The 24,138-nt window shown below is 38.9% G+C and overlaps 1 protein-coding gene across 1 annotated transcript; it reads right to left on the reverse strand.

Moving 5' to 3' along the window:
• Window positions 1-3,476: 3,476 nt before the first annotated feature.
• OPRK1 (opioid receptor kappa 1) lies at window positions 3,477-24,138 on the reverse strand. Its single transcript, XM_058037706.1, has 4 exons — window positions 23,930-24,138; window positions 23,133-23,443; window positions 9,738-10,090; window positions 3,477-5,300 (listed from the first exon to the last, which is right to left on the reverse strand). Exons 2-4 carry the CDS (start codon window positions 23,390-23,392, stop codon window positions 4,768-4,770), a joined length of 1,146 nt encoding a protein of 381 aa, XP_057893689.1. The 5' UTR covers window positions 23,393-23,443; window positions 23,930-24,138; the 3' UTR covers window positions 3,477-4,767.

A 24,138-nucleotide genomic window follows, 5' to 3' on the forward strand; every position in this document is an offset into this window, starting at 1 on the left:
ACCCTCTAAATTGTTTGGATTTTCAAAGCTTTTAAAACACATTTCAGCTAATTTGAAGAGAAATTGGTTGCTTTATAATATATAGAAGTAAAATATATAAAATCAGAGTTTATAAATTAAAAGCACAAAGAAATCTTGTACATCCATACATAGGTACACAAGTGCTCACAACCTCCATTTTTCATGTCTCCTAGCTTCTGTACAATTTTCCTAAGCAACTGCTGTCACTGTCAATAAAATTTTCTCTCATACCATGTACCCACTATCAAGTCTTCACACCTTTAAAGCACTAATAGACAATAATACCTCCAGGAGGCTTACCAACAGGGTTTGCTACAAATTTGCAGTGGAGTACAAAGCTGTAGGTACTTTTGGTATTCCTTTCAGCAGGGAAGTAGCAACCTAGATTCCTACAGCCATCAGTCTGCCCCAGGACCTGTTTGTTGATGAAGGACATGGGTATTTCCCTCTGTAGATCCCTAAGCCCACCTGAGATGTGCCACTGGTATTAACAGAATTGGAAACTGAATAAGAGAACTTGTATTTGCTGCCAACTATCGAATCAACATTGGAGGGAGAGCAGAGTGAACAGGCTGGTAATTTCCATTATTATTTTCCAGAAATGGTTGTCCTGATTCCAGCTGGGTTATTGTTAATTATCTTCTGAGCAGCAAGTACAGTCCTGTGTTTTGGATTTAGTAGGAGAACATGCTGATAACACACTGATGGTTTAGTTGTGGCTAAGCAGGGCTTACTTACCCTGAGTCAAGGACTTCCCAGTTTCCCATGCTCTGCCAGCAGGCAGGTGCACAAGAGGACAGGAGGGAGCACGGCCAGAACAGCTGACCCAATCTTGCCAAAAGATAATTCCATGCCACAGGATTTCATGCTCAGTGTATAAACTGGGAGGAGCTGGCCAGGAGGAGCCAGGCACTGAGTGGGATGGGATGGGCTGGGCATTGGCCACTGGGTGGTGAGTGATTGTATTGGACATCAAGTGTCTGTCCTGGGTTTTATTTTTCTGTCACCTTTTTATTACTAATATTAGCATTAGTATCAATATCAGTACATTTTATTTTGTTTCCATTATTAAACTGCTTTTATCCCAACCCACAAGTTTTTTGGAGGGGCAGGAATGGGCAGTGAGAAAGTGACTCCATTGCTCTTTGTTGCCAGCTGGGGTTAAATCACAGTGGTGTAACCTAAAGCTGAGCAGCCCTTGCACACAGTGTGACAGGTTTTACCCAACACAGCAGGAAAAGCAGCTCCTGCTCTCAGCTGCTTTCCTCCAGGAAGCAGCTCTCAGTGTTTGCTCACTCTCTTGCATTATCCACACCTGGACATCAAAACACTTCTAACTAAGTGATCAAAATCTGCAGTCTGAGATCATTCCACCTTGCATGTCAGGGCTTTATGCAGCAACCGTTCCCAAGCCACATGCAGTCCAGCAAAAAGAAAAGCCCAAGCCAAAATACTTTGATTCAGTCAGTTGAAATATCTTCCAATCTCTCACTCTGGCACTGAATAGATGTGCTCACTATATTGTATTGCACTCCTGTAAGATCCAGTTAAAAAATATCCAGCCACAATTACTTTTTTTTTTTATTTGACAGATTACATAAGTTACCACAAACTCAATCAATTTTGCTGAATCCACATTTTCTTCGGAAGAAAAAACTTCATTGGGAAGACAACAGCCAATTATTAAGTTTGATTAAGAATTGATAAGTAATTAAGGAAAATAAAATCCCAGCGCAATCTCCCTGCCTTCTTTGCAAAGATTACATTAATTTAGCAAAACCAAGATGAAATCTGGCTCAAAATGGTGTGTTTTCCCTTTGCCTTTCACAGGACAAAAATTTCATTTTCAGTTTTCCTCTGAATTTCTCATTATGTTGAGATATTGCTCATTAACAACACTTGGGGTTTCTCAGCATCTAAGCATCATTTCTCTGCCATGTGTTGGTCTGTCCTGAACCAGAACACCAAGTATATCTTCCAAATAAAAGATTTCTCAGTTAAAAGAAGTAGAAACACAGAAAATGACATATTAGCTATCCATACTAGTTGACTGATTGGAATTTAGCCCCACAAGCAGGTCCATGACCATGCTTTTGCAGTACCGAATTTTTGGAACCTCCAAAAAGAAAGGGATGTAAGAGTGGCTGTAGCAAGTGCAACCAATTTCCAGGCTGCCTGCCTGTGTCTGCCCCACACTGCCGTCCTCCTGGGCCCATGGCACAGCACAGCCTGTCCCTGCTGCCCCATTCCCCACCCAGATCTGCTCCTGGGCCAGGCAGGAGTGGGTCCTACCCTGCCTTAGTGTCTTAGTGCATCCTAGAGCCAGCACAAGAGAGAGAGAAAATCCTTGGCTTGGAGTCACAAAGTAAGTGAACTGCTTCGCCATGGGAATTCAGTCATCTAGAAGCAGATTCTGTGAGCAAAAGCACAGTATCATTTCTAATGTACTTTCTCATGTGTTAAAGATGTCTTGGCCAGTTTCCTGCTGTTTTTCAGTGAAGTGCAGTAAGCTGCTCAATTTGACAAGAAAACTTCCAAGACACCTTTCTACTGCATTCAGACTAATTGGGCTGTTAATGTTCAGTTACAGAAATAAACCTTAAGGACACATTCCTATAACATTTTGCAAGCTTAATTGTTAGGAAGTTATAATTTCCTCCCACTGTGATGGAAATTATGATCTTCTTAAAAACATAAACCTCAAAAATATTATTAGAAGCCTTCTTTTTGCAAATTAAGAACATTTGATTTTTCATTACAATACAAAGCATTGCACATAATGTGTAGAACAAAAACCCTATTCAAGCACAAACTTACATATGCAAATGGTAAGTCATGAACAGGAACATAGGTTATTTTGAATGAAAATAGTTCATTAGATTCTAGTTCTTTCCCATTTCACTTGCTCTTAACTTGATAAATACCTTGGATTTTCAACTTTTACCTTAAACATTCTCTTTTTGTGGCCATTTAAAGGTCAGGACTTAGTTTAGAAAGCTAGATGCATGTTAAGAAAATGAATGAATGACAGAGTAGGAGGTGAGACTCAGCACCTTGTGTAAGCATCATTCACTTCCCCAGGTAAGGAAAGCATCCTGAGGTCAGCTAATCATTCTTCAGGTAGAAACAATCAGAAAGAGCTAGGCTTGTCCAGAAAGAGTTGTCTTGAATATTTCAACAGCAGCATTTATCAAACGAATATAAAAAACTTTGACATACATGACTGTATTAACAATAAGGAACATGGAAGTCCTGCAGAAGGCTGAATTTCTACAGCACTTCCACAGGAACTAGACTGCCAGCTAGTCCAAGAAAAAACTCATTATTTTACTGGTGTGCAAAAGGCATTTTTGGTCTGATAGGACCAAATCAGATTGTGTTTCTGAGAAAATTTTCCATGAAATGAAAATTTTTCTTTCTTTTGTATAAAGAAAGAAAAATTATTCTTTCTTTTGTATAAAGAACAAAATTAACAAGATGTATGGTGTATGTGTTCAGGGTGAAGATAATGAGAGCCAAATTTCAGCAACAGCAGTAGTGGGAGTTGTGATATATAACATCAGGAAGACAAAAGTCTATAGACTGGAAGTTAGGCTCCATTTTACCATGAACTTACCTTCAGCAACCTAGTAACTTATTTATCTGTGCCTTGACACCTCCATCTTCACAGGAAAACAGAGAAAATTACTGAAATCATAGGACTGTATCAAAGAAAATGTATCAGCATCAATAAACCAGGATCTTTTTCCATCAAATGCCATTAAAGCATCCAGTAATATTTAATTTCCATTGTATCAATCCAGCTAGTTCATGTGCTCCTTCCCTTATTTCTAATTTGTCAAATATTTATTTCAGTCTGCTTACATATTATCCAGGAAAACAAGTTACACATGAGAGTGTTTCATCCATGTAATGAATGTAACACAACTTTTCATTAATTTTGTAACAAGTGAAGCATTTGAAGTTTTCTAGCCTCTTGTTCAATATACACTCTGAAAATACATATTATATTATTCAGACTCAATAAAGAAACAATCATCTTGGAAAATCACACATACAAAACATTACACAGAGGTGATTAAACATGTGATAACAATTCCCATTAAATTCCAGTATTTTTGAATGCCAAAAGGCTTTACCATACACAGACACAATAAAATCACTTTGGTGTGTGGGTAGATCATGCTCAAATTGGATTTTCACAGCACAAACAAGGGTTACAGATATATTAATTGAGGACAATATTGATTATAGCTGTGGCATTGTTCACAGAAACCTAACACTCTTCACTGTTAAAGAGGATCAAGTAGTCAAACTCCGTGCTTTAGAAGCAATCACTGTTGGGGCAGAAGTTTCTGGTATAGCTCAGTTTTATGACCAAATGTTGCCTTTTATAATGTTACATATTGTAAAGAGAAGAGTGAGAACTATTCTTATCCGGAATCACCTGGTGCAACACTATCTCTTCACTCTGCAAAAGTGTGTTTTAGTGCTGGCTCAAGTACAGCAGATATGGTGCCAAAACCTGACCATCAACCAGGTCCTTTTCATTTGAGCCGATTTTCAGGAGATTTTTGTTTATCAATAATAAACTTGCTTTAGTTCAAACTGCTGGGATTTCTGAAATATTCCAGAAATGTCTGTCTGGGTGAGTCGATTTCAAACTGCAGTGGTAATTTGTGTCAGTCCCAGGTCGTTGGACTCCTCCCTCTCCTGAGGACAGTAAGAGGACATTTCCACGACTAGTCATACAGGTTTGTTTGCCCCACCTGCCTCCCTCATGTAAGCTGGGTCTTGCACAGTGTTTCTGACTCTGCTGGTGCTCTGCCTGTCCATCCTCATCTTGAAGGGGAAGCAGAAGTCCTTGAAGCATCTCTTGAAGTTTTCATCCAAAAAGGCATAAAGGATTGGGTTGAGGCTGCTGTTGGTGTAACCCAGAGCAATGCAGAAGTAATAGCTGGATATGGCAGCAGTGCTGTGGGACACGTCCCCTAAGGCCTCCACCAGCACAAAAATGTGAATTGGGGTCCAGCAGATGATGAAGACTGCCACAACCACCAGCACCAACCTGGTGATGCGGCGCAGGTTTCGGTCTTTCTCCCGAGAGCCGGAGAGAAGCCGCACGCTTTTCAGGCGCAGAATCATCAGAGTATAGCAAACAATTATAATGAGAACTGGAATAACAAACGCAAAGACAAAGACACAGATTTTCATGAAGATGTCCCACCACACATAATCTCTGTCTGGAAACTGCAAGGAGCATTCAGTGCTAGCAGTATCTAAAAATGAAGGAAGCAAGAAGAAAATTGCTTTGTTATTAGATATTCTAAACAATGTCATTATCATAGCGTAACCTAGGAAAAGTGATTAGCATTTACTGCGATAGTAATAAATGGAGTTATCATTAAATCACTCCAAGGAAGCTTTCAGTTACCATTGAAACTGGTTTTATGCAACTGTGTCTAGAAATTACTGAGTTTTGAGCTTTTTCAAAAGCAAAATATTGTATGAAATTTCTTTCCCATGGGAGGATCAAAAAAAGCAGAGCACAAAAACAAAATCTGTAAAGTTGTTTCTATTTGAATCTCACTGAGATTTAAAACCAGACTGAGTACCATGTTCAGCAGAGCAGAAATCTCATCATTATTATCAAATTACATATGTTTTTGTCTGTGGGTGGAGAAAGATTTTTGGTATCATGAATGGTAGAAGCTGAAGGAGGTTTTGATAGTAAGAAAATTTTGCCAATATATGATAATTTTGTAATAACCTTTTCCCATGTGCCTTTCACAGCATAACTATGATACACACAAATGCTTACATTCAGAAAAACCCATGGAAACATCTTCTTTTCTGTCAAATAGAAGCAAATAAAATACATGTGCGCATGGAGTAAAATGGCAGCTACTCTTTTAGCAGATCATGCCATTGGAAATGCAGCTTGTGCAGAGACTGCAGGATCTGGGCCACAGAGATCAGTCCACTCCCTTTCCCATTGCCCATGCCAGGATTTGGAGCCACAGGCTGAAACTTGAATGTATTTAGCAGAAATATTTCATCTGACAGGAGGAAGCTAAGGAATGAAATGTTTGAAGCTAAATTTGCTGAACTCATTAGAGCCTTCCAGCATATAAAACATATGGAAAAATAAGTAATAAGACAAATGAAAAGGCAAGAGAAGGGGTAAATTTACAACTACTGTCAGTAGTTTAACTCTACTGAAGATGTCAGGTTAACAGAAATTTTTCACTCTGAATTGTAGCTTAGATTTTGTCCTGTAAAGTTCTTTGGATTTTTTATCATTTTCCCTACTGAGTTTGACATTCCTCTACAAATTATTATGTATTGTTTTTCATTGATTCAGATCTAAGAGTGGAATGATTCAGTATACTCCTGCACATCACTTTTTCATATCTGTCTCCATCAGGACACATCAGAAAAAAAAAATCAGGCCATATTTCCCTGCTATAAAAATGCTTTCCAAATCAAAAAGATATTGCAGAGAATTTGTTTGGAAAAACAATTAGGAGAGGAAGTTATCATTATAGTGCCATACACACATTTCCATGGTTAGATATAAGAAAGCTGTTACTGGGCAATATTGAATACAGAAACATTTTAATAGAAAACATTTACAGCGAAAAATGTTAAATTTTTTTGGGGTTTATTTTAAATAAATGTATGATTCTGAAAACTGAACGTGGAAAGGACATATTTTTCTAGGCTGATACTGCAGGATACTCAGATGACAGCACAAGTGTGACTTGACACTCAGTGAACTTGTCTAAATCCTTTGTGATGTAGGTTTTCATAAGCATACTTACTTTCACCTGATTTCATTCTAGAAATGCCAACAATCGTCTTGAAAGAAGTTTTCCTGTCAATTATTACTGCTATTTGTAGTAGATCACGGCTCAGCAGCCATGGCATAGAATCAGGATGCAGCTGGGTTATCTAAATTAGTAAAGCTGCCTCCAGATGTGTGGGATGAAAATGAAGTGTGGTCAGGGATGGCTGCTCCAGACCACATCCAGCTACTTACTGAAACCCACTCCCAGAAGAAATGGCCTCTTCAGATCTATTGACATAATTTCACATATTTATCAAAATTTTTAGGTCATCCTCATGATATTTTGCTATCATTTTTGGTTGGCAATGTTATTTTAGAATTCCAAATTATTGAATACAAACTTAATTATTATCTTGCATCTCATTGCAGTATACTTTCTATGAAAGATCTTATTCTAAAGTCATTATTATTAATGTATTGCATATGATACATGTAATGTCATAGCATAGTACTTTGTGGAATCCATTTGCACTTTCCCAGTTTACAAGTAGGAAACAGTCAATAGAAACTCTGATCATAATGCACTACATTAATTTTCTGGAACTTTGGAAGTTGGAACATAATAAAATCCAATTTATATTCTATTTTTACTGCCTGAAAAGTTGCAGAATTTATGAATAGTGTCATAATCTTCAGATTTCATACTGACATTTTCCACTTGGAAGCACAAATATTCCAAATGTATTGATATATTTAAGGAAAAACACTGAATTCCATGTGGTAGTTGGTGTAAATATATTCTATAATGTGCTTGATAAACTACCATTTAAGATTAATCTTAATATTGGTCTAGGAAACATACATTTTATATATACAATATTGATTGTGTCACTTTCATACCCTTCATATCCTTACTGGCAATATGAAGAGTTAATATTATACCTTTATTTTTTTGGTAGCTGAACAATTCTTCAGCAAGAAAACTTCCATTATGGCCAGAGTAGGAAAATTTACACAGATGTAAAATTTATTCTGCAGGAAAAATGTATCTAAAGGACACACCTGGGAGCAATTCTGAGCTGTGATAACAAAATGGATTAACTGAGCACGGTGAGGGAACCTCAAGTATAATCATTTTCCATTTGCTGTTCAGTTGTTGCTTAAATGTGAACCCAACAGAGGCCCTGAAGCGTATATACAACAACTGTTTGAGGCAACATGATATCAAATTTCAGGCCTGAGCTCCAGCTGTCAGGCAAGGGGAGCATCCTCGCCTTTCCACTTCAGCATTTATCAGAGCAAGTCATGAGCACACCAGACAAGGTAATTGACACTAAATGCTCGAGAGAGACCTTAGATCAGACAAGCAGGGGGGAACAGTAGCAGCTGACAAGCAGTTGCCAATATTTCCAACCTCATTTAGCCCAGCTGTGTTCTGTATTACCAGCCTCTGCTTCATAAGTTATAAAAAGGGCTGCCTTCTACATGGCATGGAAAAGGCATTAAATCATTGCTGGCCTCAGAGGAGCCCCTTGATCTAAATGTGCTGCTGACACTGAATGACAGGAATATTCTGTTAGTTGAGCAGGCTCCAACAAAACACCTGCCTGAGCCAGTGTCCCATGGCCTTCAAGATCTCGTATGTAGCAAGACACTCTTCCAAACATACCTGAAGTTAATGTTTCCCCAGGCAGACCTCGTTTTATAGAGCCTGTCAAAACTTTACTGGGGAGAAGAGCTACAGCACTGCAGACCAAGACACGTGATCCCCCAAAGCACTGAAAGAGGAGCTTCCAGAAGACTTCTCTGTCACCTACATAACAGAAGACTAACAGCAAGAAAATCTATATATCTTTAGCCAGATCTATCAGCCCTTGAGCAGCTGTTACTGAAATGATTTTTCACGTTGGTCTATGTCAAACAGCTTAACATCCTGCATTTATTTTCTGCCAGATGAAAGAGTGCCCTTAGGTAAACATTGGTCTCAAGAGGAATGAAACCTTTCTAAATAGAAAAGGTTGATAGTGCAGGAAATTATGAATAGTTTTTCAAAAGGCTGTTTACATCTCAAACAAGACTCCTACCAAATAAATGCCTGTATTTTATCCAGCAATCCAGTAATGGGATGATCCCAACCCAAGGACACCAGTAGAAGTCTACAGCTTTTGAAAATCCTGAGATGCCCCTGTACTCCACTACACCTGTGGGTATGAAGCACATGTGTGAGAAAATGCTTCTCTCCCTTCTTTCTCAAGGAAGATCTCAAAATCAGACTAACCCCATAGCAGGGTAATGAGTCAGAAGCTGCAGGAGCTAAATCCACAGTCCTTCATGGAACAGGCATTTCAAGCAAAGCCTACACATGGTCTGCATACAGTTTTCATTGACTTTGTGTTCTTGTAACTGTGTTATATATAATTTACCTTAATTTTCTCTCTCATGCAACTGACTTTTCCTTTCCTACTTTCTTTTTCTTTCTTTGCCTTCAAATTCTGTGAAATGGCCAGTGATAACAAACTGACAAGAATTCTAGTTTCTGCTCTTGGAATTTCATCAGAACTACTCTCACAACATCTACAAAAAGAACCTTAAGCCCACATTTCAAGTTTCAACCTAAACTGATTCTAGATTTGCCCATTGTGACTAAACTCCGGAAAATTTTCCTCTGCTGTCTGCTTGTAGTTTTTGATGGTCTCATTCTAGCAGAGGCAGTGCTTCAAAGTGTATTTTGTTCTTTTATTTGGTATGGGCATCTGAGCTTTAATTATTTATATGTTGTACTGCGATGTTTTACTATATATTTCAAAATTTCAGGAATTTAGGTTTAATTTTAAAGAAGGAATAAATAAGGTTTGATCAATATTTGAACCTACAATTTATTGTCGGTTGATAAATAAAAAACTGCATTTTGAATGCTCGCACTCACCTTCCCTGACTTTGGTGCCTCCAAGAACTATTGCAGATATACCAACAGATGAGGACAGCAGCCAGATACAGATGTTGATTATCTTCGCTTTGAGAGGTGTACGAAAGTCCAGAGCCTTCACAGGGTGACACACAGCAATGTACCGATCCACACTCATCATGGTGAGCGTGAAAATGCTGGTAAACATGTTGTAATAGTCAATAGAAATCACTATTTTACACAGCACATCACCAAAGGGCCAGGAGTTCATCAGGTACTCGGTGCTTTGGAAAGGCATGGTTGTGGTAACAAGTGCATCTGCCATAGCCAGGTTGAAGATGTAGATGTTGGTCGCTGTCTTCATCTTCGTGTACCTGCAGAATGAAAAAAGTAAGGCTTTATCACTACAAGATATGATTATGTCCATTCAGATAGTAACAGTTCATCAGTCAGGCTTTGCCCTGGTTGGGGTTTTTTATGTCTTTTCTCATCTGTGATAGAAACACGAACAAATGCAAGACCCTTGGGATAAAAGTGAACACACTTTATTCAATCTCACAACACCTGTATTAGCAGTTAGAGCTATTTACCATAGGCAAAACAGGTGTATGAGTACATTTAATCTAATTAGACAAATATCAATTCAATTTTCCTCAAATCCCACTACAAGAAAATATCACTGTTAAATTTGGAAATTATCAAAATTATTTTTGTTTCCTTTTCTCATAGCTATCTGTCAGTGATTGTGAGATTTCTGGGTTTGGTTTGTGGAAGAAACTGTTATGCCATTCTCCAGTAAGAAAACAAGTTAATTGATATGTTTGCTGGGCCAGTTTGTCTTGCTTGAATTCACTACAATGCCAGCTGATACAGTTTTAGTCATTAACCTTCCTTGTTCCTTCCTTGCCAATTTCTTCTCCTTTCTTACCATCAGCTTTTCCCAGTCCTCTCTTTTATGCCTGATAATGTAAAAGATGACTATTGTTTAAGTAGGATACCACAGTGGGGAAAAAAACTGTCATAGCAGTATTTTTTCTTGCATTCTTTAATTTCATCAAAAGTAAGCCTTTGGTAGGAATCTCAGCCTGCATAGAATAATAGGATCTGGTTTTTGAGATGACATCCTGCTTTGTTTGACCCCAATGACAGTTTTGGGAGACAGCCTGTGGAGGACTGCTTCCCTCTCTGTGATGGACACAAAGGAAGATGGAGAGCCTGCTGACATGGGAATTTACTTATCACTCCTGGCTGAAATGCTTCTCCTCAATAGTTTGCTCATGCTGTTAATTCATCATTGGATTTAATGAGATTTTCTTTCTCAAAACTGCTTCAGTCCCATATTTTGGATGTGTGTCCAAACTAGAAGTGCACACATAACACACATAGAAACACACATAGCTACATTTTGCTATACGCCACTAATAATTTACAGTTGAAATATAAGATTTAACCACTTTAATCAATGATAACATAACACAATGTTATTTGCCTTCAAAACTTTGATGTGTAGAATAAAAAATATTTTAAAAATAAATTAAGAAGTGGTGTCAAATTGTGCCCAATATGTAAATTAGCTATTAAAAAAATGCGGGCAGGAATTTGATTTTATGAATAATATGAAATGTTAAAAATAACATTAGGTTTTCTAAAACATTCTAATCAAGACTTATTGAGGAAATAAAGCCAAATGTTGGTCTGAAGCAAAGGGAAAAAAATCTGCAAGGGGCGAGAGAACACATCCTTCTGACCCACATACTGAACCGTCAGTCAGAGTTGGGCTTCTGCCCCCCACTAGATCAATCTCCTCAACAGACCCTCCAGGAGAGGAGGAATTTTGTCCTGTCGGTCACATTATAGCCCTTAAGGCACTGTTCAAACACAAGTATGAGTCCTTACTATTAGAAAAAAAGCAAATACAGGACATATCAGACAAATAACTTCCCTCCTGGTTAAAAAAAGAAAGGAAAAAATGCTATCTTCAAGTGTGTCTCAGCTGTAAAACAAAAGTTCACTAAACACTCAAAACTCTCTGCTAAAATGGACTCATTTCCATTAAATTAAATAGAATAGTAGAAGGACAATTTTACTTCTACGGACGTCACTGATGATATTTGGAATTGCTGTCTTGCTCCTATTGCAATAAAGAGACTGTGGAAAGCTGGAATGGTTGCATAATGGGACTGGAGGGACTGGAGAAAATTCTCTAACTGACATAAAGAGCTGAGCACATTTAGTTTATCAAAAAAACCACCAAGAGGTGACTTGATTACAGTGTCTGAAGACCTTCACAGGGAGAAAATAGCAGGTACTGAAGAGTTCTTTCAGACTACACAGAAAAGCATAACAAGAACAAATACATAAAACTCCTAAGAGAGAAAAATTCAGCTTAGAAACACTGACAGCTGCTTCTTAACAGCTAAGGTGATTATTATGGGGAAAAAGAAAGGAGTAATTTTTTCATCCACTGATGCCTGCAAATCAAGGTCTGCTGCTTTACAAAGAGTTTGCATCAGTCAAATACAAGTTACTATACTTAACACAGGAACATTCAGAAGAAATGAAATGACCTTTGATAAGCAGAGGTGACACAAGTAATCATTCTCCTGAATCATTATATCTGTAGATCTTTAAAAACTTCATCAAGGGTTTGGATAGGGAAAGTTTGCTTTCAAAAAGTATAGAAGAATTAGCTTGACCTTTGTTTCCTTTAAGAAAATCAGAAAACTGGGGGAAAATATCTAAGATTTTATTAGCCTTGGAAAAGCAAATATCTCAAAGTCTTTATATCTCATATTTCCCATTCCTTGCAACCTTAATTTAATTATTTTATGTGTGTGCTATTACAACTTTATATGCTATATTTTCCCCGTACCCTTTACCCCTTTTCTCCTCCCTAGATTAAGTGGAAAAATAGCAAACAAGTGCTATAAAACTGGGCTAGTAAAGAGCTTGATTACTTTTGCCTGGAAACATTGGGCTGTGTATAAATGTGGTATTGGACTTTAAAGTTATTAGGCACTATAGATAAAGTCATACATTCATTTAGAAGTTAAGAAAATTCAGAAATGCCTTTGAGAATCTGGACTCAATCATCTAAACTCCTTTGAATGTTTTTAATTAAACACCTGAAAATTATTAAATGCCTCTGAAGATATGTGCTTGCAGGTTTAATCAACTGTCCAGATTAAGTAACAGAGTGGCTGCTGTTGCTGTCAGACCCTTTCAAGCAGACCCTGATAAAGTTCATAAGATAAGGGATTTGCCTGCTTTCCCACAACTCATTCTATTGCACCAAAACATAGAAGGAAATAATATTTTGTGGTCTGGGGTTATCTCACCATACTCTCCACTCACTTGAACAAGGTCAAAACAGTGATTGTGTAAGGGAATCTTGTCTACTTTTGCAAAGTTAAAATTCTTGATCAAATATCTGAATTCATTTAAGCAAAAATATTTCTATCTGCTTTAATTAGTTTAGCAGGACAGATAGGGTAAATCTGAACATAATTACAGCATAAGTGCCTCAGTAGCAATTAATGGCATTTCTTAGTGTCTGAGGTACAAGTTTCAAAGACTATTACAATATTTATAAACCATGGCTGTGTAAACTGCTCATAGGAAATCCTATGTCTAAAAAATGGTTTGTTAGATACAGGGACTTCTTAAGAGAATGGCAACATTTCTAACACTGCATAGGAATGGAAAGTCCCTCTTTTAAACCAGGTGCTAGAATTTAATTTCAAGCAGCAGAAAAAATCTGATCACTTAAGCTGGTGGATTTCAAGATTACTTGTAAAGCTATAAGCAGGGCTCAAGCCTCTGTAAACTAAAAACTAGAAGATATATCAAAACTGCAGAAAAACAGTCAAGATGAAACACAGCACTTTCATATGGATGCTTTTTTTTTTTTTTTTGATGGGTATGTGATGAAATTTTTAAGGAGCAAGTTTTAAATTCTGTCTACTTACATATCAAAAGTAAAATTCTCAAAGCTATTAGGAATCATTCACTTTCCAAAACCAGAAAGTTCTTTGAGACTGACTTTACACTGACCCCTAGAAATTTTCCCTGTGTTTCTCAGTCAACTCATCATTACTGTTCTTTTCCCTGGAGTAGAACATGCTTTTAAGACAGTAAATAAGAAGAAATCACACCTCCAGCCTACGCTATCAATGAAATTGTGGTAACAGAAGAGGGAAACATGCTACTAAGGATCTGGTGTGCTTTCAGAAAAAGATCTGCTAGTAGTGCCCCTTAAAGTTATTATCTCAAAGAGAGGAGAGAATCGTGATTTTAGTAACATTAGAAAAGCTGATAAAAGGGGAGAAAGAGGCTCTGGTCAAACTTTTTTCATGTAATTGTAATAGGATGGAGTAATGAAATGTTCCCTGCAGTGTAAAATAAGGGATGGGGAAGGGAGCATAACTAACAAATATACTACAAAGGGAATATAAGAAACATACTACATCAAATATACTACAAATATACTTCTCCAGTTACAGAGGGTAAGTACAAAAGCATAAAATAATGAGGAATAGCAAACACAGGTTTTTCACAGATACCTGGGTAAGAGAATGAAAATTAGAGCTAAAGCACATATAAAGCAAATTGCAAAAACACCTATCAGCAGGATGCAGGCTCTGTTCCACTAGGTTCCTCTGAATGAAGTATATGGAGATCAAGCAGCTGAAAAGCTTAGTCAGGAAAGCTCTAAATCTCAAGGCTATATTCTGAGTATAGTCAGTATAATACTGCATCAGAACAGGAAGAAAAAAACAGAAAAAAATCCAGGAGGATCTATTCCAAACTCATGCCATGTCAAAAGGATGGCTCAGGTCTCTCTTGGATATTCATAATCCAATATAAAATCTTATGCCAATATGAAATGAAGGCTAAGGTCATTTAAAGAATATAAAAATTAACATGCTGTAATTGTCATGTTTGTATTGGGTTATATGACATTATCATATTTTAAATTGCCACATTTTAGCAGTAGAGGATCTCAGATGACACTTTATTTAAAGGAAAACCTTGTTACTGCACATATTTAATGATTGCCTGTCTTAATCAAACCTTTTAGGACCTAAAATTGTTGTCTACAAAATTACATCATAAAGTGGAATTCTTTTTACTAATAAGATCTAAAGATACCAATTTTAAAGCAGCTCAAAAAAGAAAAGCATAAATTTGTCTTTTATTCTTCCCCTAGACAGCATAATCTATGTGAATGCCAAAAGGTATAGTTAAAATCCTTACAATTTTCCACTACAATTTCTTCCCTGCACTAGCCCTAAACAGAGCCTGAACAAGATTTAATCTTGTGGATTTAGATTGGATGTGGAAGGTTTTCTTCCTGAGCTGAAGAACCAGACTCTGAATTAGTTCAAGTCCATGTATGTAGTGGTCAATGTGGAAGAAAATTCACACTACTTAACAAAAATGAACTAATCTTTCTCCTTCTATGATGAAGGCTTTTAATATTTTTTATGTGAGCTCAAAAGCCTCTCTTGCAAGAAACTGTAAAATGGTAGAAAAAAAATACTGTGAAATTTCTGCTTCCATGACTTTGATAGGAGAGGTCAGAGGTCAAGGTGCTGTGGATCACTGCAGCTGAAAATGAATCAGTGAGAATGCAGAATTGCTAAATTGGTACTTTATCTGAAACCATTATGTCTAATAACAATATGAAAGAGCCTGGACAATTAGCTTAGAATATGTAGCAGATTTTTTTGCTCTCTATTTATAAGTGGAGATGGATACTGACCTTGTCAGTCAAATTATTCTATCTCTTGAAAAACTTGATGCTGCTGCAGATGTTTCTCAGTGACCAGTCCTGCCATGGGGGGTTCCCAGGGTGTTACACAGACCATTCTAATCCTTTTTACTTGTCACAAGTACATTGCTCTAATGAACATTGAATCTCTCTCTCTGGTAACATCGACCTTTCCTGATATTCCTTTTTCTTGGAAGAATTTTTTTTTTAAATAAAGTACATGGACTCCTTTGGCAAAGTGCTTCCCATGGTTTTATGGGAGAGGGAATTGAGTAGAGCAGAGATTGCCTGGTAAGGAGAACAGACCTCATTGCTCAAGGAAATAGGGATAATAGCCCCAGGAAAAGATTTCTCAGGGTATTTCTTTCCTTGTTGGAAGCAGACAACAGTTTGTTGAATGTTTGCTTCCCCTAGATGTTTCTGCAGGATAGAAAAAAGGAAAGAGCTCAGAAACCACTTACTATGGGGTCTTGGGCTATGGGTATCACTCTTCTTCCCAAAACAATGGTCTCCATTTTGGCACAGGGATGAATAGCAACTGACACAGCTTGTAGTGTTTTATGGGACAACTACACACTCAGAAGTGTGGAGACCCAAATCTCAGGTCAACACTCCCATAATAAGATTCAATGGGAGACAAGGGACTTTGCTCTATAACAAGTGTAGAATTGTGTGGTAAGACAGCAAATGCACAGATCAGTGAGCCAGCTCAGGGAGAGGTCACCAGTCCCTCTTAGGAGGCATTTGGGAGGCTTTTTCTGGACTCCTCCCATGTATCTGCTTTCCTCACCTTCCTCAGTGAAGCCCACAGCACAGACCAGCTGAACACACACGTTCCTAAAGGAGACAATTCCAGTGAAATGCAGAAAACTTTAAATTACAGTCAACAGAAGAGCACAGCTTGTAGCTTCCTGGTGAAAATATTCTTCTCCCGCCCACTTTGACAAACCAGTCATTCCGAAAGGTGAGTCCAACAGTAAGTCCTGATGCAGTCCATCATCCAGCAGCATGGTAAAACAAAACTTTTCTGAGTGTGAGCATTAAATGAGCATTGATTAGATTGTATGGACTAATCCTACCATGCAGTTTCTCATCTGTCACTACCCGAGGAGGCTTTTGCCAGTTGCCCAACAGTAGCCGCAGTGGCTGGACTACCAACAATGCAGTGGGAAGTGCATTTAGCAAATGTAATATCCTCTGTGCTTCACGTGCAGCACAGCTAAATTTGGAAATTCTAGACATTCACTCTTAATGTGTTGCTGACTTCTGGAGCAGAGATGAGCAGCTGCATGTTACCAAGGTGGACTGGTATAAGAAATTGAGAAAACACAAAGGTTCTTCTTACTTTCTTATCACAATTTGCAAATTTATACACTGAATAAAGTTGGCTTCTCATACTCATGAAAAGAACATAGATATTTCATTTAAAATAATGTCTCAAAACTGAAAACAGGAAACTGCCTAAAATTAATTTTAACTTTCATGAGAATTAGAAGGTGAATCTAATGAGAGCTGAACCCTCTGGCTTTGGGAGAAATAAATATTTCAAAGGTAATTCACAGCCTAGCATGACAACTTCCCAATAGAACCATGCCAATTTAAAGCAAATAAACAAGTAATATTTTGGTGTTTTCAAAATCTAGTGTCAATTTCAACCAATATCTTAAATCAATTTAATTTTTGTGTACTTTTTTTTTTAAGTGCTGTGCACCTTTACATATTCTTTATTTATATCATTTTTACATTTTGTGGAATGCCATCATGGTCAGACATCCCTCTTCCAATATCCTCATTGTATCTGCATACACCCTTTCCCCACAACTAATCTAGTTTGTGCACTCATGCCTGTCTGTAGACAGAATGATATTCCTATTGCCTTTTCCTCATATCTCTCTAAATTCACAAAAGAAGATAGCAATAAGCAAAGCACAATGTCTTCCTTAAGAAGAAGAGCACAGATTCCTCACTTTGAGAGAATTATCTGATATTTAGAGAAGAGGAGACCAAAATGGAGACCTGCAGTATACTTTCTGGAAGTTAAGTGTAGCTGGATGCTTTTTCTTCAGAAAGAAATATATAGCTGGAATCAAAACTCTTCTTGGGAACCCATCTGTTTCAGAGAATTTAATTTAAAGGGACAAAGTAATCACAGTTTAAACAGTGAGAGTAGGCAAGACAGGAAGATTATTTTCCCTTCTCCTAATGTGTCCCAGGAATCCAATTCACCCAGTTAAGAATTTCCTTTTACAACACCCTTTCAGCGAATTCAAAATACTTTCTCAGGAAAAAAAACTAACTGAAAGGTCCCCACTCTTCCCTCATTTCTTAGCCAGTCTGTGACCCCCAACACCATCTCCTTACTGCGCTTCCTCCCTGTGCTTCCTCCAGGATCATGGGCTACCTACCCACCACTCTCCCATCTGACAACAGGAAAGTTATCTCAAGCTTTCTGCCTTGCCAGCAGCCAAACTGGAAAGTTCTGCTAAGTTTTCACTTTCTTTCAGTTGAAAAAGCTTCTCTGTAATTCATCTTGCTACCAGACACTGATTCCAGTTATGCCTTTCTCTGAACTAAATGATTACCTGGCTGTTAGCCCAGTGGAAACGTCTGGATGGATACCAAATTACTTTTCAGAAGCCAAACACATTATTCAGTATAAGCTATAGCCTCTCTTTAATACTGTCTGTGGTAAATATTCCTTTCAAGCCTTTCCTCTCTCCCTGCCCATTTTCAGTATCAGCTCTTGTTATCACAGCATGACCATGAGTTGGATTCCTTGTCAGCTTATAAATCCCAGGTCTCACTTGGTCACTGTCTAGCTGGGTTTCAAATGTATTAGAAATAGTAACATTTTGTTTAAATGGCCTCTGTTTTCAAACTATTGGTACTCTTCTATAGGCCTGTGCTCTTTCATGTTTCCTGTTGCCTTGCTCTTTGTGCCATCTGTAAAAGCTTTTGGTAATGATCACTCTTCAAAGCAGTGATGGAAATTATGTCACGTTTGAACTAACGCTGCAGAACTGATCAAAATTACCTCCATTCAGTGAGGTGCAGCTAAATGCTCTTTGAAATCCGTGATGAATTGCTATCAATCCATTTGATGCCTCTCTGCTGGTAGTAGTAAGCTGTCAGATTTTTGATTAGCAAAGGAAAGGTTAAAAGTCCTAAACTTCATAAAGTATAGTACAGTTCACCCTCTGCTTTAGCAGTCAAAGCCTTGATTTGATTTCATAAAAGAATGAAATCATGCAGACTGCCAGCAATAGGGAACAGCTAATTCAGTTGGGTCAATTCTTCTGGAGCTTAAATTTTCATTTCAGAACAATATTCTTTCCAAATATAATTTAATAAAATTAGGACAATAATTTAAAGCTATTTAAAAAGTGATCTTTTGATGGTATCAAAATCTATTATTAATTTAAACCAATGTATTGAATAAATTTCATTGCTGTGTACTTTTTAAAAAGAATATTTTCATTCTTGTTTGGAATGAATGATGAAGAAATTTTAAAAGCAATCTGGAAAGGAGTCAATTTTATATGACATTCCTTAATACACTCTTCCTGTTAGGTAGAATGCTGTTCAGTTCAATGAATATAAGAACAAAAATGTATTAGTGGTAAAATGCTTTCTTCAACATTAAACTAAGCAGAGAATTAGAAGGTTTCTCTTTTCCCTTAGGAATCAATCTACATATCTGTAACACAACCTCTTCTTAAAAATTCTTGAATGTAAAAATTATTCAGTTCACTGGAAGCTTGAAAGATAATTTTAAAAGAATACAGGATTGGCTCTTTGGGATCCTGTTGATATCAGTCGGTCTCAGTAAATTACTTCAGGAACAATGAGGGTAAGATAAATACATAGAAAAAGGGCATCTGGAGAGGGTAAGAGAGAGCACCTCCCAGAGTTCTGTCAGAGTATGTTTATGGTTTTGGTAAGTGCAGATCCTAGTTAAAGCTGTAACTTTAGTCAGGAGATTTTCTTCCCTGCAGCTGTCACAAGAAACTATGATTTTGCTTACAGCCAGTCCTAAATTTTAAAGAAAAAAAGTAATGGGGTAAGAAGAATTGAGAAAAAAGCCATTTTGCTTCCAAGGACAAATAGGTTTTTTATCCATTTCAGCCAACTTACTTCCAAAAATATCTTCTGAGACCTCAGAGGAAAAGCTAATCTCAAAATAAAAGGTTTGGGGCAGAGGTAGGCTCTGCTAATGCCAAGAACCACACGGCTGTAGGACTTTCCTCAGGTGAGGTCAGACAGCTTTACCAGGTATCTGCAAGCCCATTTCCTGCTTCCCCTCCTTCTCCCTAGGGGAGGACTGTGCTTCCCACATAGTGCCTACATTTCCCACCAGTACAAGAAGCAATGTGATGCCTTCTTTTTCTCTTACTCTCTCCCCAGGACAGGCAGCAGCCCCAGGACAGCATTACACCCCTCATGCCATGGCTTGCACAGAGTGTCCATGCACCAGCTGACAGCAGAGCCCTCTGGGATGGTGCACGTGCTGACCCAGACACGGGGAGAGATCCTGCAACCCACCCACACTGGGAGAGCCAAGAGCCACGGGCAGGAACAGAGTGACAGTGCCCCATCTTCTCAACACAGAGCTTTTCCTGTACATCAAAATGACCACTCTATGTGTGTCTGAGGAGCCCAGGGTGCTTACGATAGACCTGGTCTTGCCCTGTTATAAGCTTTAGTGATTAGACTTTGGCTTTTAAATCTAACTTTTGCTGTGTGGTTAAAGACAGTGAATACCAGCATTTCCATTTTACATGTGAGGAAACCATGAAGTGAACTGATCAGGACAGGAGAAGGTGTTGAAACTTCATAGTAAAACCAAGAGAAGAATCCAGGTCTCCTGAGAAATACTTTAAGAGGCCACGCGGTCGACGCTGTACTAAAGGACCATTCCCAGTCAGATTCAGCACAAATCTCTTTTCACAGGAGCTGTATCAAACTCAGCTACTTTTCTGTCAGGAGTTTTTACATGTGATTGAAGTGGCATTCTCCTGTTATTTTTTCCTCTGAGGAAACTCTGAGTTTTCCCTCTCAGTGGAAGAACACTCCACCTGTAAGAGATTTCATTCACCCAGCACCCCCTGCACAAGCTGCTGAGATGCTGACTCACTGGTGTCCATGAGCTTTAGCAGCCCTTATGCAGAAGTAGCAAAACCACTCCTGTAGTGGTATTAAAGCAAGAAATTGGCCAAGGCTTGCCTATACCACAGGCTATGGCTGAATTTGACCCTGTTTCTGAGGCATCTCAAGATTCTGGAATCTCCTAAATCTACCGCAGCATTGACGCTTCAGCACTTTGACTGAAAATCTCAGAACAGAGGGAGGAACTTTTTTTTTTTGTCACCCAAAAAGTGAACCAGTGTCAGGCCTGGAGTGTCAGGCAGTTGGGCTAGATGATTATTATAATAATCCCAACTGAACTATTGTAACAATATTATACATTTAAGTGAGCAAAGGGAGAGGAGTCGTGCCTGCCTTGTCTGCCCGTCTAAAGGGGATTAGGAGAAGAGCAGATCTGGAATTCAGAGTTGAGAAATTGCAGCAAAGATCCTCAGAGAAAGCCTGTACTCAGCTGGAAGGTAAAAAAGAGCCTCAGTATATCACCACCCCACTTTAGATTTGTGGCAGCTGGAGGGGGGCTATTGTGGGATGGCTGGGGGACAGGATCTGCCTCTCCCTACCATCCTATTTCCCAAACTTCCCACAGACCTTGTCTTTCCTCACAAGAGACATCACTGCAGGGTACATTGTTCATGGGTCATTAAAATCCACCCTGAGATACTTCACATATACTCATGCAGAGAGTATATGTGAGGAAAAAATGGAGGGACATGAGAGGTTCGGACAAAAATGAAGAATATAAACCTCTCGCGCAAATGTTTGAAATATTTCAAGAACTGCTGGCTTGTATTTGCCTGCACTTCAGCTAATGATTTGCATTTGCCACACACAAAAAACCTAGGAGAGAAATCTAACAAAGAAAAAAAACAACCACCTCCCCCCCCAAAAAAACAACAGGTGTTTTTGTCATATTTGGTTTTTTGTTTGGTTTTTTTTTTTTTTACCCTGTAATTAAGAGATAAAAAATTCAAGGAAAGGCTAATGTAGGAACTAGAAGGAAAGTGAGCAATAGCTATCTAGAGCCTTACAAAAATAGTCTTAGGAGGGTAGTAGAAGAAGAGAAAAAAGTAAATATATGCGCACCAGTATGATCTATACATGCTAACTTCTAGGGCTAAGTTTGGGGTTATTTCCCGTGCCCAGGCCAGTTAATCAGTTGTCTTTGTTACTGATTGATGACTTAGAAAATTTCTGCCTTTGCAGCTGTGTAATTGTCAAGCATGGAGTCTCTTTTCTTGAAGGAGAAATGTAAAAATAAATTAAATCTCTACCCTGAATGCAGGTCAAAAGGGCATGCAGGGGTAAAAAATCACATCACAAAACTGGAGCCGACCACTTTTTCTGAGCTGACCACAGGCATCTCTTTTTATTGCACTGACTAGTAAATTTATTTTCATTATTCAAGGGCATTCACCTGATTATAACCCATCATTTTTAAGTACCTTATCAACAAGTTCAGTGGTTCTCATAACTTCCCCTTTTATCAAGTCTGACAATTACCTTATCATTCTGCAATTTCTTGACCCTTATCATACATCCCTTACAAAACAGAATCCCTTCCAATACCTCAATTTTTTTCCATGTACAAGCTGATTTCATTGGAGCAATGAATACTTCACAGTTCTGGGATTTTTGCCCCAGAAACTTTATCAGAATTCAAACAGGCTGTGGAGAAAGAGTCCAAGAAGTTGCATGATTTCAGTGCCCTGTATTGCTCATTATCACCCTGCTAAACAGCACTATCCAAGCATGCCTACAGATTGCAAATGAAAAGGACAGAAAGAGGAGGAAGCCCAGTGCAAACTAAAATATTCACCAATACACAAGTGTAAGTGCAAGCATAGGTAACAGTGCATTTCACCAAGTGGTTTGGTTTGAAATCTTCATTAATACAGACACAAAGGTTTTGCCTCTTTCCTGAAAACCATGGAAAAGGTATTTCAGCACTTTCTCTACTTTCTTCAATTCGACATCAACTGGAGTTAAACACTGCTAAACAGAGAAAAATCATCCCTTGCTTTACATTAAGCCTTTCCTCCTATCTTTATAATTTCCTGGCTTTTCCTCCTTGTTAAAGAAAACATTAGGTGGCAAGGCAATGATGGATCATTGTCCACATGACTGGACACATAAGTTGTCCTTTGGGGTCTCCTCACAGTGGAAATAAAAGCTGCCTTGTACAAGTTTCCTTCTTTCACTCGAGCTTTTTTCCCTCGGATGCAGCAGCATCTCATCCCTAGAGGGCAGCCAATGAACACAACTCCAGGCACAATGCGCTTTCCCTCAGGCTGCAGGATTTATCACATTTCACCAGCTCGTCCTTTCTCCCTCTAACACAAGTGCAGACAAACCACTGAGACTGACAAGATTTGGGTCATTTCAGTTGCTTTTTTCCAGCTCCTCACCGTAGGGCTTCCGTAATCCACCCTCTCCCCCACCCTGACAAAGTTAGGGACGGTCTTTTGTGCCTCTTCCAACCGGTACCCAAAACCTCTTACCTTATGATGACAAACATGACCAAGGAGTTTCCCACCAAGCCCACAACGAAGACCACCGAGTAGACGGCAGTGATGATGATGGGAATGGCGGGGGAGATGCTGGTGTGGTTGTGCTGGCCGTCCCCAAAGGCCCCAGTGGCGTTGGTGTCATAGTCTGGCCAGCCCAGGAGCCAGCTGCTGCTGGTGCTGGGGGGCCGGCAGGGCCCTGGGGAGCAGGTGGAGTCTGGCTCCTCACGGAAAATCTGTATGGGGGCATCCATAAGGGCACAGCCCGACACCAGGAGGAGGGCACACAGCAGGAGGCAAGTATGCTGGAAAGAGGGAAGAGAGAGAAAGAGAAGTATTTTTACAGCCGCAGAACATTAAGACCTCTGAAACTTGTATGTGTTAAGGGGAGCTCTGCTGTGCTGGAAACTGTAATTTGCCAAGCAGATATTTAAGCAAATCACATTCATATTAAATGATTTCAAGTTTTGCATCTTGGTACATAATGCTGCTTCTCCAAGTGCACAAGGAAAGTTTTCCTCCACTTTCAAAGGTTGCATAGTGAAGCAAGCCAGATGGGAACAGCTCAGATCCACCCCCACACTTTAACCCTGTCTTTCCTGTCTTTCATATTTTAAGTCAAACTCTACCCTAACAAGGGCTCCTCACTGCCTAAGCTCTGCTATAAAGGGGAAGGAGACAGAGAAACCCACCACCTCTCTGCACATCTTCTTTAACATCCTGCCCTGAGTTATATTTTCCTGATCCCATACCTGCTTTCATAGAAAAGCCACATTAATGACAAAAAATACCTTTCAGTCCAGGAAAAGAAGCGCAGTCCTCAAACAGGTGCTCTTGGCAGGAAAAGAAAAGAATAGAGCCGCCTTGCTTGGCTCCTGGACGTGCCACTGACCACCTAGGAGTTTGGATGTGAGGCACCTGCGCCCTCAGAGAGGCGTGCTGGCAGCAGAGCCGGCTCCCAGGCAGGAGCTGCAGCGTGCAGCAGCAGCAGATGCTGCTG

This window comes from Melospiza georgiana, chromosome 1 (genome assembly GCF_028018845.1).
Source record: "Melospiza georgiana isolate bMelGeo1 chromosome 1, bMelGeo1.pri, whole genome shotgun sequence".
Classification (NCBI taxonomy): domain Eukaryota; kingdom Metazoa; phylum Chordata; class Aves; order Passeriformes; family Passerellidae; genus Melospiza; species Melospiza georgiana.

What these genes read in the sequence shown, in the direction of transcription:
- OPRK1 (XM_058037706.1), bottom strand. Translation starts at nt 23,392, where the DNA reads ATGGATGCCCCCATACAGATTTTCCGTGAGGAGCCAGACTCCACCTGC. An exon ending in GTCATGTTTGTCATCATAAG is followed by an intron (nt 10,091 to 23,132) that starts GTAAGAGGTTTT and finishes TTCATTCTGCAG; the next exon opens with GTACACGAAGATGAAGACAG. An exon ending in AGGCACCAAAGTCAGGGAAG is followed by an intron (nt 5,301 to 9,737) that starts GTGAGTGCGAGC and finishes CTTCATTTTTAG; the next exon opens with ATACTGCTAGCACTGAATGC.